Below are 12,941 nucleotides of genomic sequence, written 5' to 3' on the forward strand. Positions count from 1 at the left end.
TAGCTCAGGTACTTGTTGATCATTAGAAATACACATTAATCTGTTTCAAATTAATTTAATATGAATGTGCGTGTTTTATTAGGACTACAGTTACACTTTCTGATATTTGTCTCCTCGCATCTTTAAATCATAGTGACCCATTTTATTTCTGCCGTTAGGTTTCTGTTTTACAGTCCTATCAGGAGAGCTGAAGCAGGTCACATGACCGTCACTATGAATACATGAATGGCCATATTTTTAAGGTTGGTTAAGCAGGAATTGAGTTATTCGCGTTTCTGTCGCACCTCCAGACCAACTACACCAGACTCGTCTCTACTTTGCGGTGAGTTCTCGTTTTCGTGTAGTCGATTGCAGCTACAGTATACAATTTATTTAAAACCCTGAGTGGGTATGCAACATGTTTTTCCCTTTAGTTAAAATGATTCCGCCACTGTAATTATTATGTTTATCAAACACACATTCCCTTCTTGTCACCCTTTCTATCTGAATGGCCTCTCTTGTTTGCTTTGATTTTACATTTTACTCGTGGTGTTTTGTGCTAAGCAGAACACAAGACAGTAGGAGACGCAGACTCGTAGAATTGTAATCGCCTTTCACCCACCCCGGAGCGGCGCCTTTACGCGTAGTATTACGGTACAGTGGCGAGGAAACCCGGAAGAGCTCAAACAGCGCTGAATTTGTGAAAGAAATGTCATTTCGTATCGTTTCTAAAGAAGCGCTGGTGGGCTCCGTCACGCTTGGTGTTGTTTTTGTCGCCGGCTGTTTTATCGGTAAGTTCAAAGGCGGACAATGCTACAAAAAATAATCCTTATGACGTGACGTCGTCGCTAAAGCAAGAAAACCTGTCTGTAACAAGGTGTGCGCAAGGTGACTTAAAGCCGAACCATAGATATGGTGTTTGTTTTTTATGTTTATTATTAATGAGTGGAATACAGGAGAATTGTGTGTGACTCAGATTTCTATGGTATTTTTTAAAATTGTATTTATTTATTACCGCAAGTTAAAAGCTTCAGGGTTATAGTGGTTTTATTATTGGAAGTTATGTTTACGCTTAGCCTGTATTTGTTGCGTTGTTTTGAACGGGAAATTTTCAAAAATCAGATCTCAGGATCTGTTTATCGTATTTTTTCTTCCTGTTAATACAGACAATTAAACAAAAAAAATATTCCATTTCATGTTTTGTCGCTGTAAACACTTCGAGTTTGTGTTTATGCCGTTTATCTAAGAGGTAAGAGCTTCGATGCTGATTTGGGGTCTATTGAAATAAATATGCGGTTTCCAGTGATCTGGCTTTTAGTTAAGTTGTACCTTACCTTGGTACAACACAAAATGAAGAATATGTTGGTGCACTAATGAACTTATGAGAAGCTGAATCTGAAAAAAAAAAAACACATCACATCAATCCTATTTTTAGATTCAGATTATATTATGTAATGCATAAAGTTTGTATAAGCCTGAGTGAACACCTAGTGTAAGGCTTTGCAGTACAAAGTCCTCTTCTAATCATATTTGCTTTACTTTCTAGCTACTGTTGACCTTGATAGACTTTCAAAAAAAGCTTCTGAAGTGACATTTACAATACAAATTGCATGGTTCACGTGCAAATAATAATTGTTTGTAATGTAATAAATGATTTATTCTCGACTTCAGTCTTAGAATCATCCCATACAGTTTGCTCAGTTTAAATTATAAAAGTTTATGAGTGTAAAAATGTTAGAAAAACTCCTTCAAAGATAGTGTTATTTGTTTCTGCTTAAGTCATATTTTTACAGCTGATTAAATGCCATTTTACAGTAAATTAGGCCCCAAATTATACAGATTTACAGATGCCACATGGATATGTTCTATGTCTACCAAATTATATTTAACAAAAGATGTCAGGTTATCTTATCTTACAATATTCAATATTAATTTTTTGTCTTTGCTGCTGCTGCAGTAATTTAATTTCCCTGTTGAAATCGTTTGGGTTTGAACTTAATCAAATAACTTCTACTTATTAACTAGATCTTATGTTTCCTGAAAGATGTTTAAGCTGGCTAGGGGTCCTCTGACATCATTGTGCTCTTAAGATCGTTATGTCTTTTTTATGGTTTGTTTGTGCCCTCAGGAAGAAAGAAATCTTCCAGAATGAGCATCTCCAAAAGTCACTGCGGGGGGAAAGATAATCCACTGTTGCAGTATGTTGTCAATCACTCCGTGAGGGAGCATCCGGTGCTGAAAAAACTCAAACTGGTAAGGTCTTGCCGCTTGTGCTCTGGCAAATCTATTGTAATAAATCTAATCAGGTTTCATATGGCATTATGAAATTTTATGTAACCGGCTTCCACTCCGCTTGCTTTCAGAGAACAATGGAAGACTCCTGGAGCGGAATGATGGTTGCCTCTGAAGAGTCACAGTTGTTGGCCAATTTGGCCAAACTAATAAAAGCTAAGAAAGCGATAGAGATTGGTAAGGGTGACGAATTTAACATCGCACGAACATCCAACTGATAAAACATGCGCGGCTTTTATGACTGAGCTTTCTCTTCTTTTTTTTTCACCTGTTCAAACACAGTAACATTACACAATATGAACACAAAACACTGGCTACTTGGAGTGCACAGGAAATTGCATAGAGAGCAGGACATAGAGCAGGCAAGTCTTCAAAGTGGACTGAACCTTTTTTTTTTTGGCATGTTTAGCAATCGATCCTAATCAAGGAGCCGTGGAAGCTGCTTTAGTTCATTGCCAGACCAAAGTAAACTCGATTTTAATCATTGAATCAGTTTTCTAATATGTGCTTTAGTAGTTGCAGTTGGCAGCAGATTAGAATCAAGGATAAAAATATTTATTTACTTTCTCCATCACCACCAAATGCATGCAAACTTCAGTAGCAATGTGACACGCAGTTTGAGATGTTTTCAAGTTACAGCAAGATTTAAATGGATCACTAACCTGTTCTTCTTCTTGTTAATTTTTGCTACTGCTTTGTTTGCGTACTACTTATCTATCTATATCTCTCTCTCTCTATATATATATATATATTTTTTTTTTATTTTTTTTTTATTTTTTTGATGGATCAGTACTATATAGATGTCTTTTTTAGGGATGTTTGTGGCTTAATAGGCTATTGACTTATCTGTTTAATAATCTTAAGCATGAGAAAGCACGAGTTTGACTGTATTTGTTGCTCCTTAAAATAAAAAAAATATTTTACTTTAAATTATTTTGAAGACAAAGACACATCCTTGCTCTTAAAATTCTTTCATTTCATTTCATCAGTGAGGTGCTCCCATCCTGCATATCCACACATGTAAAAAGCTAGAATCCTAGGAATGTGCAGATGTGGTCAGGAAATCAATTTCTATAGCAAATTGGCTAAAAAAAAATAGAGAAAACTGTATTAAAGCATGCAGTATATCACATGCCCTTTCTGTTGTCATGCACAATGATGATTTCTTCTTGCGTCTATAGGAGTTTATACAGGTTACAACACACTGAACATGGCACTGGCCTTGCCTGAAGATGGAGTTGTGATAGCATGCGATATCAGTGAAGAGTACACCAACATTGGTAAACCCTTCTGGAAAGAGGTATGCTTCAAATCTGTGTTTTATTGTTTTATTAAATGTAATAATGCTTATAACAAAGTGCCGAACAGTGCAGAGCATGATCAGTCATCACAGGGGAAGTATATAGCTCTGTCTGACATCTTTGCACATAGTTGAGTAAAAGAAAAGCCTACTGTAACTGATTATAGATATCACATAAAGATATCACTTTATTAAACAAAAATGATTTAGCAGGTTTTTATTTTTTAAATGACTGATATATAAGAAATATTCAGATGATTCGTCTATGATGAGTTGACTATGGCAGTGTAATTATGAAATCTTGAAATAAAATCAAGCATGAAAATATTTGTCGAAAGGCAAATCTCTTAGCAGTGATTTGTGTCAACAGAACCTGAAGAGCTTAAATGGTCTGATTCTTATATAGCGCTTTACACAACATGCCTCATCCACCTATTCACACCTATTCATACGAGCACTTTTTGAATGCTTAAGTGCTTTCTATCTAACATTAATACTCTGAGGGATGCATAAGAAAAGCTTTAGTATCTTGCCCGAGGATATTGGCATGAGACTGGAGCAGCCAGAGATCGAACCACCAACCTTGTGATAAGCAGATGAACTGCTCTGCCTCCTGAGCTACAGCCATTGCTCACAGTGTCAATAAAGATGGAGTCCTACCTCTTTTGCAAGCAGACTGTACTCTGAATAGATTTTCTCCCAAAGTAAGCTGTGTCAAAGCTAAAGTCGCCATATCTGACTTTGATAATCTAGGTAAGAACAAGTGTTACACAATACATCTATGTAACGGACTCTGAAAGGTAACTGAATAATCATGCAGATAAATGTATCAGCAACAGGCTTCCTGATATTTTGTGACACACCCTTCACTTCTTTTACTCTTTAAAATATTGTTTCTTTCCATTAACAGGCTGGAGTCGAGAAAAAAATTGATCTGCGCATTCAGCCAGCACTGAAAACTTTAGGTACAATAATGTTAATGTTTATTTACTCTCATACATTTAACTGGAGATTTGCAGTTTTCTGATGAAAATGTTCAAAAATGTTTTTCCAAAAGGTCTGAGGATGCATTCAATTTCATTTAGTAGGACACAGAAGTTTGTGGTAGTCTGTGTCCAACAACTGATTTAATTACTCTGGGGGTGTTGCTCTGTGAGTACTTCAGCTGGGATAGAGGTTTTTGACAAGTTCGACGTGTTGAAAAAAATAAAACCTGTTGCAGATACGGTTTAACGGTTTGAGTCAGAGAGTTTGGTACCAGGGTATCATGGATCGTTAAAATAACTTTCTGAAATCTTTCGCCATGTGTGATATAATAAATACTGAAATTTAATAAATACTTAACAATTACTAAAGTAACATTGCAAGTAAAGTAGTACTTCATACATTTAGATGTTAAAGTGGGAATTGGCAGGTGGTAGATCCAGTGTGCCTACTTAGAAATAAGTCACGTAAGGGTCATTACACATCCACTGAACAATCATTTCCAGCCTGATGACCTGCAATTTCTCTAAATATGCTTCTTAATGTAAAATTGCCAGATTTGAGCTGTTTACTGTTATAAGTTAAATTAAAAAAAAAAAAAAAACTTTTTTTTTTTTAATTATGATGAAGTTGGGGGTATTTTCAAGCCTTCTTCAAAGCTCGTGTGCAGCTGTCAAATTAGAAATAAAATCCAGCACTGAAACCAAGTGGGAAAAAAATAAACTTGCATATGGATTCACCATTAATGATTTGCAGCACCAAAGCTTTTGGTATTATATATATTGTTTCATAGCCCTTTCTTTATAGATTTCTATCACCCATTCTTCTGATAATGTTTCTGACTTAAGTAAATGGCACTTGGTTGATCCATCCATCTTTTGCCTTGTACGTGAGCGTGCACAAAGCCTGAAGCAGAAAGCCTGGGTTAACAAAGAGAGACGATAATCACCTTTGTGTTAGCCACTATCTCTGCTGAGGGTTTGCAGTTGATGCAAAGTAAGCCAAGCTGTGTCACAAGTTGCTTTGTAGCACACCGGCTGTGTGACAGCTACAATACCCTGAGATGGACATGTTAAGTGTTTTTCTTTTCCCCTCTGTTTTATTGTTTCTTTCAGATGATCTCCTGTCTTCTGGCCAATCAGAAACGTTTGACTTCATTTTCATCGATGCTGACAAAGTTAACTATGACAACTATTACGAGAAGTCTCTGCAGCTGTTGAGAAAAGGAGGCATCATTGCTATCGACAATGTAAGCGCTACAACCAAAACAAGCACAAAACACACAAATTCTTGCACCGTGCCACTTCAAGCGGCAAATCCTCTATAAAAATGTGTCTGGTGCTGCAGGTGCTGTGGGGTGGGAAGGTGCTGAATCCGTCCCCAGATGACGCCGACACTGTGGCCATTGACAAGCTGAACAAGAAGCTGTACAGAGATGCACGAATTAATCTGAGCATGCTGACAGTGGGAGATGGAGTCACCCTGGCCATCAAATTATAGTGCGCATCTGAGAAGTGCAACAATTTATACACTTTATAGGAAAACACTGGGTTGCTGCTAGTGCGCAGTACTTTAGTTCTACAACAGGGTTTGATTAAAAAAATTTAAAAAACTGTTTTGTTTTTGCATTATTTCACTAAACTGACTTCATATAATATCCTCTAATTGGCATCAAGTTAGACATGAGAATAATGTTGATTTCAGTGCTTTATTGTCAAGGACACACAAACAGCTCCGATTAGTGTCGCAGTCCAAAAATGGTAAGTAAGGTGTTTAATTCACTCAGTCTGTGCCTCAAGTCACAGTGAGGAAAATGAGAATGCATTTAGCATTGACTTGCAACTTAGCAGCTATTGAAGGTAGCAGAGGTCCTAAAGTCTTAACTGAGTACAATCAAGCCTCTCTAGTAAACAAGTCCAAAGCAAGAGGCTGGCTTCAGTCTTCACAACCATATTTTGTTAGCGTGACCCTTCCACAGGTAGCACAGTACTAACAATACACAAAAGTAGAAAGGGTTTAAATAAGGGCAAATTCTAGTGTGTGCAAAGTTCCTCTTAGTCATCTTGGATTTAGCAGTGTCAAAGGTCATTTGGTAGCCTGCCAACCACCAATTTGTTTTATTGTTCAGATATTTGGGGGGGGGGGGGGTTACTGTGAAAAAATACAAACATTTGGCAAAATCTTACAATAATAAAAAGGTTATGAGAATACTAAGAGTATAAGAATAATAATTTCCAATAAATAAAATCCTTTATTGTCTAGAAATATCTAGAAAGACAGTTTCACTAACCCTGGCTAACAGCACCAAAAACAGCAGCTGTTACTTAACAACTCACCTCAAAATTGCTGTCATTGGTCAGAAGTGAGCTTAACAGATTTAAAATTTCCTTTGACAAAGTTTTAAAGCCTCTTCTAGAGTAAATAAAGGTGGATGATTCTCACACGGCACTGACAGCTGAGGTAAACAGTGAACTGACCGCTTACACAATAGGAAAAATCTTTGTGGTTAATCCAGTCCAGAATATGAATGCATTTACTACAGATCAAAGGTTGCCAGTTTTTGAGGTAACTCTGGGGTAAAAACAGATTATTCCCTGTTTTTTGCTAAGTGATATTACAAAATGTTTTTATGCAAACAGTAGTAGAAACACGTCAGCAAGCCGACTGTGGAAGTTATGGGGTACAGTCTAAACTTAACTAAAATTTTGTTTTTGATCTCTCTTGACTGGCTCAAACATGTTTGTCCTATAGGAGCGACTGTAGCTAGGATTATGCACTAAACTGAGAGGCGTAAGAAAACAACCCAGTCGACTGCAATCTACCCTAACCTTCTGTGTGAAAAATAAGAGTATTTGATTAAAATAAATTGCACGTTTTGTCATTGCATTATTTAAATAAACTGACTTTGTATAATATCCTCTAATTGGCATCAAATTAGAGGTGAGCAGAAAGGTTGATTTCAGGACTTTATTGTAAAGGTAGACACACACCAACACACAAACAGCTCCCTGATTAGTGTCACAGTCCTCAAAGGGGAAGTAAGGTGGATAATTCACTCAGTCACTCAAGCCACAGTGAGGGAAATAAAAATGTATTTAGCATAGCCTTGCAACTTAGAAGCAGCTAGCAGAGGTCCTAAACTCTTCAGTCAGAACGTTTAAGCATCAGTCACACTGCTCTTTAGTTGTTTTCTTAGAGAAAACAACTAAAGCACTGCCATGAAGCTGACTTCAGTCTTTATAGCATATTTTGTTGGAGTAACCCTTCCACAGGCAGCATAGTACTACCAAAATATAAATAAATGTGCAAATAAAACAAAGGAGGAAGAGCTTAATTAAGGGGAAAATCCTACTGTGCAAAATAACACCTCAGGTTTACATTCTATGTGATCACACTTTAGCAAAGGAACAAGTTTTTGTTTTGAAAACCACTCTTGGTCTTTGTCAAACTCAAAAAAAGCTCATGTTCAACAGCAAGTGGAAGGTTTTTCTATAATTATCATTATGGTAAATTGAAAGGAGTAATAGCTGATTAATAAATACATGTGACTGACTACTTATTGTAACCACAATCAAAGGAAGTAGGTGGAAAGGTATCCATCTCATCAGTGCTTGTGTCCTGGGGGTTCTACTTTGTTTTGGCTTAGTCGTTAAAATATACGTTGCTGACCACACAGGAAGGCAGAAGGCCAGGTTCTGCCAATAATCCTTCCTCTTCTTATGAAGTAGCAGAGATTATCCTTATGCCTCCAATTCCAGGCCTAGACCTAGTTTGTGGCCACCAGCATTGATATTCTTCCCATCAACAAGTGCAGAGAGGGTGAGTTTCATGCCTGAAATATTAAGTGAACTTAATGAAATGAGGTCCTTAAGATACAGAAGTGTTTTTATTGGACATTATTAATGAGGTTGTTCTTACCGGGCCGGAGAGTCTGGGTGTATCCAACTCCTACCAAGCTGGCATTATTCACCTTAGCCTGCAGGGGGAAAAAAAACACATGAAATCATTTAAGCACTGAAAGTTACTGTTAGTCTTTGATTCTGGACTACAAACTAGACTTTATAATATCTTTAAAATGTAAGAAAAGGTGAGAATATCTTACTGATATGGAGGCACTGGAGTCTAACTGGTATTTAGCAGCGATTCCAAAGGAAGTGCTGTTGTTGCCCGCTGTCCAGGCAAGATTCACAGCGGTCTCCAGGTTATCATTGACCTTCTGATAAATAGAACCACCAAACTCTGAACCATCATTTCTGAGAGAAATGGGGGAAAACAAATACACATTACACCTTGACTCACGGATCAATAAATTATATTGGAAATCATTAAAATATTGTTTTCAAAAAACATACACATTGGTGTGGAGCTGGAAGTCCCCAGTTTTGTAACCAACAGCAAAATTGCTCTTGGTCATCTTGGATTTGGCGGTGTCAAAGGTCATCTGGTAACCTGCCAACCATCCCTCATATCCGGCCACTGCTGCTCCATGAATAGTAGGACCAGCAAAGTCTAAATCTACGTCAACACCGGCATTAAGGTACTCCCTTTTATAAGCCGTTTTAACCTTGCCACTCTTCTTGCTGTGAAATTAAAATGAACATTTTACATAAGATTATTGAGTTAGTAACAGATTGCCAATCATGAATTTCCAATCAGTAAATAACCTACCCAGTATTAGGTGAAAATGTTGTCTCAAATGTAAGTTTCAGGCCTTTGGTGATCTAAAAAACAAAAATTCATTTACTTTCCAATTTCATATTTGGAATGATCAACACTATAGCCAAGATATAAATTACCTGATCTTCAACACAAATTTCTGTCCCGAGAGTGTTTTCCGTGGTCCACTTCTCCGTGAACGTCAGCCCATATTCAGCCCATTTGTACTTGGTTTCAAGGGTTCCAGTGACCTTGCTGGTATCGACATTGGATGAGCCTGATGTTTTAAATTCCTGAAACAAATAAATGAGGGAAAACGATACTGGTTAGAAAAGTCTGTTATCTGTCATACATACAAATGTTAATAAGTCTGATGTGTATTTTAGTGTATGGTACCACATGTGCAGTGTACAAATTACTCTTGTATAGCATTTTAACCTTTTTTTTTAAATGTACTTTAGTTTTCTTATTTTTCTATTTTTACTGTTTTCTAAATATAAACCAGTTCACTTTTCCTGACCCTTGTGCTGCTGTATGAAGTTGGGGGGGGGGGGGGGGGGGGCAGTTGTGCATCGTTTTCCAGTTACACTTCTATAACAATCCTTCTAAAGGTCCTGCGAAAGCTGGTGTGTTTTGCAGCAACTAATCCTTCCAGAGAAGAGCAGATTTCCTTTTGTCATCCTCCTTAATGGGAACACCTGACTCCAAGAAGGTTTTAGAGAAGTCACTAATACAAAGCTTTACATACTTTTTCAAACCTGCACTGCATGCTTAGTGTGTTCACTAAATACATATTTGTGTGCCTAGTTCAGTTAGATTGAATTTATCGTTAAGTGTGACTTGGATCAAATTATGTTTTATTTATATTACTGTATAAATTGCAGTAATCGTGGATTAACAAGCTTTTTTCCCTCTTCTTGGATTAGCCAAAGAAAACAAATAAACCGACGGCCACAAGTTTTCTTGCAATTTTATCCATAATGTAGCGCTGGGGAGCATACCAGATGTCGTGAGGTCATGCCTGATGTGACGTTTTCAAAGGTGCAACAAAATCAACCTCTTTTTTAATGTCTTTAAATGGTTAGACTGTAAAGACCACAATGAAGCATCTTAAGTGAAAACCTGTTATATAACCATATGAAACCAAAAAAAAAAAATCTCAAAAATAAACTCACAACTAACTTACTTTTAAAGGACAAACAACACAAGACATAACTTCCTATGAAACATTGACAATTTGTAACACTACTTTACAAAGTTCCATCACTAAACAACATACTCAGTAACACAAACTGTTAGAACCACACAGCACCAGGAAACCGGGCGAGGCAAAGAAAACACGTTAACAGGTGTTTTTACATGGAGACAGAATTATTTTACCACCAAACTTGTGAAGACTAACTCCAAACGGAGTTCAAAGCTACATTTTATGGCTTTGCTGTGGAAACATCAACACAAACAAGCCAGATGAGGTGAGTTTTATGGCAACAAAAATTGGCATCACCCTCTTGTTAGCAGAACAGTGGAGCATTTATTTTATTTATGATTTATCTCTCTTTATGAGGATATTAAAATCTCGTACTCCCCAGGCAGAAGAATGAGCCACTACCAAAATACAGAAAGGCCCATTTATGCAAATAATAATAAAAATACAATGTTATGCAGCAGGAAACCTGCAAGAGTATGCAAGAAAACATACAAATGTTTGGTCATACTGCCCAGCACTAATATGGAATCACATATTTGATAAAATGACAGTAATGTTTGTTTGCCATTTAAGATCTGCAGGCCCTTTATCTTCTGACCTATTTGTTGACATTTCATATCTGTGATAACAATATTAGTATACATTACCTACATTCCACTACTGGACATTATATTTACAGTTAAACTCACCACTCCACTTGAAGACTTAGTCTTCACATCAAGCTTGACGAGCCCAAAGCCTGCAAAGACAATGACAGTGAGATACTACTTCCTGTGCTTGGAAAAGGCATTTCCAGCCGCAGACCTGACCTCTTCAGGTCAGCAAATACACACTTATAAAGGTGCCTTTTATCTTTCTTCCAGTTACCATATCCCTTATTGAAGATGTCCTTTGCTGATTTGCCCAGGTCTGCATATGCTGGAGGGACTGCCATTCTGCCTATTTACACAAGAGAAAAGTGAATGTAAATGGTGACACAGGAGTATACAAAGCAGCTTGCTTTTAAAAGTTAGTTAATAAAAGAATTAAAACCAAGCATATGTATAGACATGGGCAAAATGTGCGTCTGTAAAGTGTGATAGCTGTGGCTGTCACATGGAGAGGAAAGCTACAAATTTTACAACTGGAAATATTTTTAAATTGTTGTTCTACTGTCAACTGCTTTAAACTCAATAATGGTGAAACATTATACAGTGACTGCATTAAGCAACCAAAAATAACTAAGAGAGAAGTAGTAAAATCCCAGCTATTAAAACAGAATAAACATTTTAAAACCTTGACTACAATTACCGTTTCTGTCAAGTATTTGTAATTCCAAGATTTTATTTTAATATTTATTTGTTTAACTGCTGTCACTAGCTATATATAAAGACATGAGTTCAGGTGTCTGTCACCTTATTCTCAAGGTTAGACCGACGTTTTCAAGTAACCAGAGCATGTTGGTTATTGGTTAAGAAGGCAAAACGCTATAACAGATTGCATACAAAAGAGGTTTAAATAGTATGGAAAAAACTAAGTGAGCATCTGGGTCATGGATTCAATAAGTGAACTGAGCTTTACTTTGAAGACGTTATCAAAATTAAAGAGTGTTAGTTGAATTTATTTTCCATGCAAATACTTGCAAACACAGCACTCTGCGTGATCACAAGAGTGTAGTAAGGGCATAAAATAGAATTACATACAGTCTATGGGTAGGGGGCGTTTTCTAGCTAGCAAATAGGATGTCTGACAGCGGTACCCCCTGCACTACAACAAATAAAACACGGATAACGTGTGTAAATACTCAGCCTATTACTTACCGAGAGTTTCTTCTCTTTATTATATACCCACTAACTTGACAGATAAGAAAAGCTGCGGAATGAGCGAGTTCAGCCGGTGTAGGACGATATGGAGGAGACACCGCAGCAAACAACCTGCTGACCTCGGCGCAGCAGGACCCGAAAATATAGCCGTGCGTTTTGTGCCCGACTGAAATAGGAATCATGTAGTAATTGTTTAAATCATATGAATATTAATTTATACATAAATTATATTTTACAACAGGAAACTGAATTTTGAAAAAGCGACTTTCACGGTAATAATGCAAGAGGTCTTCCAGGCAAGTGGAAGACCTCTAAATCACTATGGCAACCTATATACTACTGAAAGTTACGGGCTTATGCGTACAGAAATCAGCTATAGTGCTACATTGGTGCCGCTCACAAAATCTAACCTATTATTCACAGGTTTTACATAATCCGGAAGAAAAGCCTTTGGTAACAGGACACACTCGTGGATCACTTTATTAGGTACACTTTACCTGCTCGTTAAGACAATCTTGTAGCAGGCCCTAGCATGACAGAAGAGAGTCTTTAACGGGACAGTCGCTTATTTTTTTTCATCAGGAGACGTAGGGTAGTTCTGAGCAACATCTGAACATTTTTGGACATCGTTTGAACGCAGTGAAAGCTACAAAATAAAATGTATAGTCCTTTTGTTGTGTCACAGTCTGTGACTTCAAGCACCAAAGGAGTGCAAATAAAG

At 37.2% G+C, this 12,941-nt stretch overlaps 2 protein-coding genes across 3 annotated transcripts; one reads left to right on the top strand and one right to left on the bottom strand.

Moving 5' to 3' along the window:
• The first annotated feature begins 216 nt into the window (after positions 1 to 216).
• Positions 217 to 6,165, top strand: LOC134633828 (catechol O-methyltransferase domain-containing protein 1-like). 2 transcript variants are annotated; one of them, XM_063482910.1, is made up of 7 exons: positions 217 to 322; positions 2,108 to 2,232; positions 2,343 to 2,448; positions 3,453 to 3,571; positions 4,482 to 4,536; positions 5,671 to 5,804; positions 5,903 to 6,165. In XM_063482910.1, exons 1-7 carry the CDS (start codon positions 226 to 228, stop codon positions 6,053 to 6,055), a joined length of 789 nt encoding a protein of 262 aa, XP_063338980.1. In that variant the 5' UTR covers positions 217 to 225; the 3' UTR covers positions 6,056 to 6,165. The 2 variants fall into 2 exon arrangements, with proteins under 2 accessions (XP_063338980.1, XP_063338981.1); XM_063482911.1 differs by lacking the exon at positions 217 to 322 and adding an exon at positions 636 to 770.
• Positions 6,166 to 7,508: 1,343 nt separating this feature from the next.
• LOC134633827 (voltage-dependent anion-selective channel protein 2-like) lies at positions 7,509 to 12,356 on the bottom strand. The gene is made up of 9 exons (XM_063482909.1): positions 12,218 to 12,356; positions 11,286 to 11,357; positions 11,108 to 11,157; positions 9,352 to 9,504; positions 9,224 to 9,276; positions 8,908 to 9,135; positions 8,658 to 8,808; positions 8,474 to 8,531; positions 7,509 to 8,387 (listed from the first exon to the last, which is right to left on the bottom strand). The coding sequence occupies exons 2-9, from the start codon at positions 11,350 to 11,352 to the stop codon at positions 8,296 to 8,298; spliced, it is 852 nt and encodes a 283-aa protein (XP_063338979.1). The 5' UTR covers positions 11,353 to 11,357; positions 12,218 to 12,356; the 3' UTR covers positions 7,509 to 8,295.
• Positions 12,357 to 12,941: the final 585 nt, after the last annotated feature.

Source organism: Pelmatolapia mariae, linkage group LG8 (genome assembly GCF_036321145.2).
Source record: "Pelmatolapia mariae isolate MD_Pm_ZW linkage group LG8, Pm_UMD_F_2, whole genome shotgun sequence".
Taxonomy (NCBI): domain Eukaryota; kingdom Metazoa; phylum Chordata; class Actinopteri; order Cichliformes; family Cichlidae; genus Pelmatolapia; species Pelmatolapia mariae.

Bases quoted from the DNA above. Each gene is read 5' to 3' on its own strand.
- LOC134633828 (XM_063482910.1), top strand. From the start codon at position 226: ATGGCCATATTTTTAAGGTTGGTTAAGCAGGAATTGAGTTATTCGCGT. The intron at 2,449-3,452 runs GTAAGGGTGACG...TTGCGTCTATAG, and splicing joins TAAGAAAGCGATAGAGATTG to GAGTTTATACAGGTTACAAC. The intron at 5,805-5,902 runs GTAAGCGCTACA...CTGGTGCTGCAG, and splicing joins GCATCATTGCTATCGACAAT to GTGCTGTGGGGTGGGAAGGT.
- LOC134633827 (XM_063482909.1), bottom strand. From the start codon at position 11,352: ATGGCAGTCCCTCCAGCATATGCAGACCTGGGCAAATCAGCAAAGGAC. The intron at 9,505-11,107 runs GTGAGTTTAACT...TATTTGTTTCAG, and splicing joins CTAAGTCTTCAAGTGGAGTG to GAATTTAAAACATCAGGCTC. The intron at 8,532-8,657 runs GTAAGATATTCT...TTCCCCCTGCAG, and splicing joins ACTCCAGTGCCTCCATATCA to GCTAAGGTGAATAATGCCAG.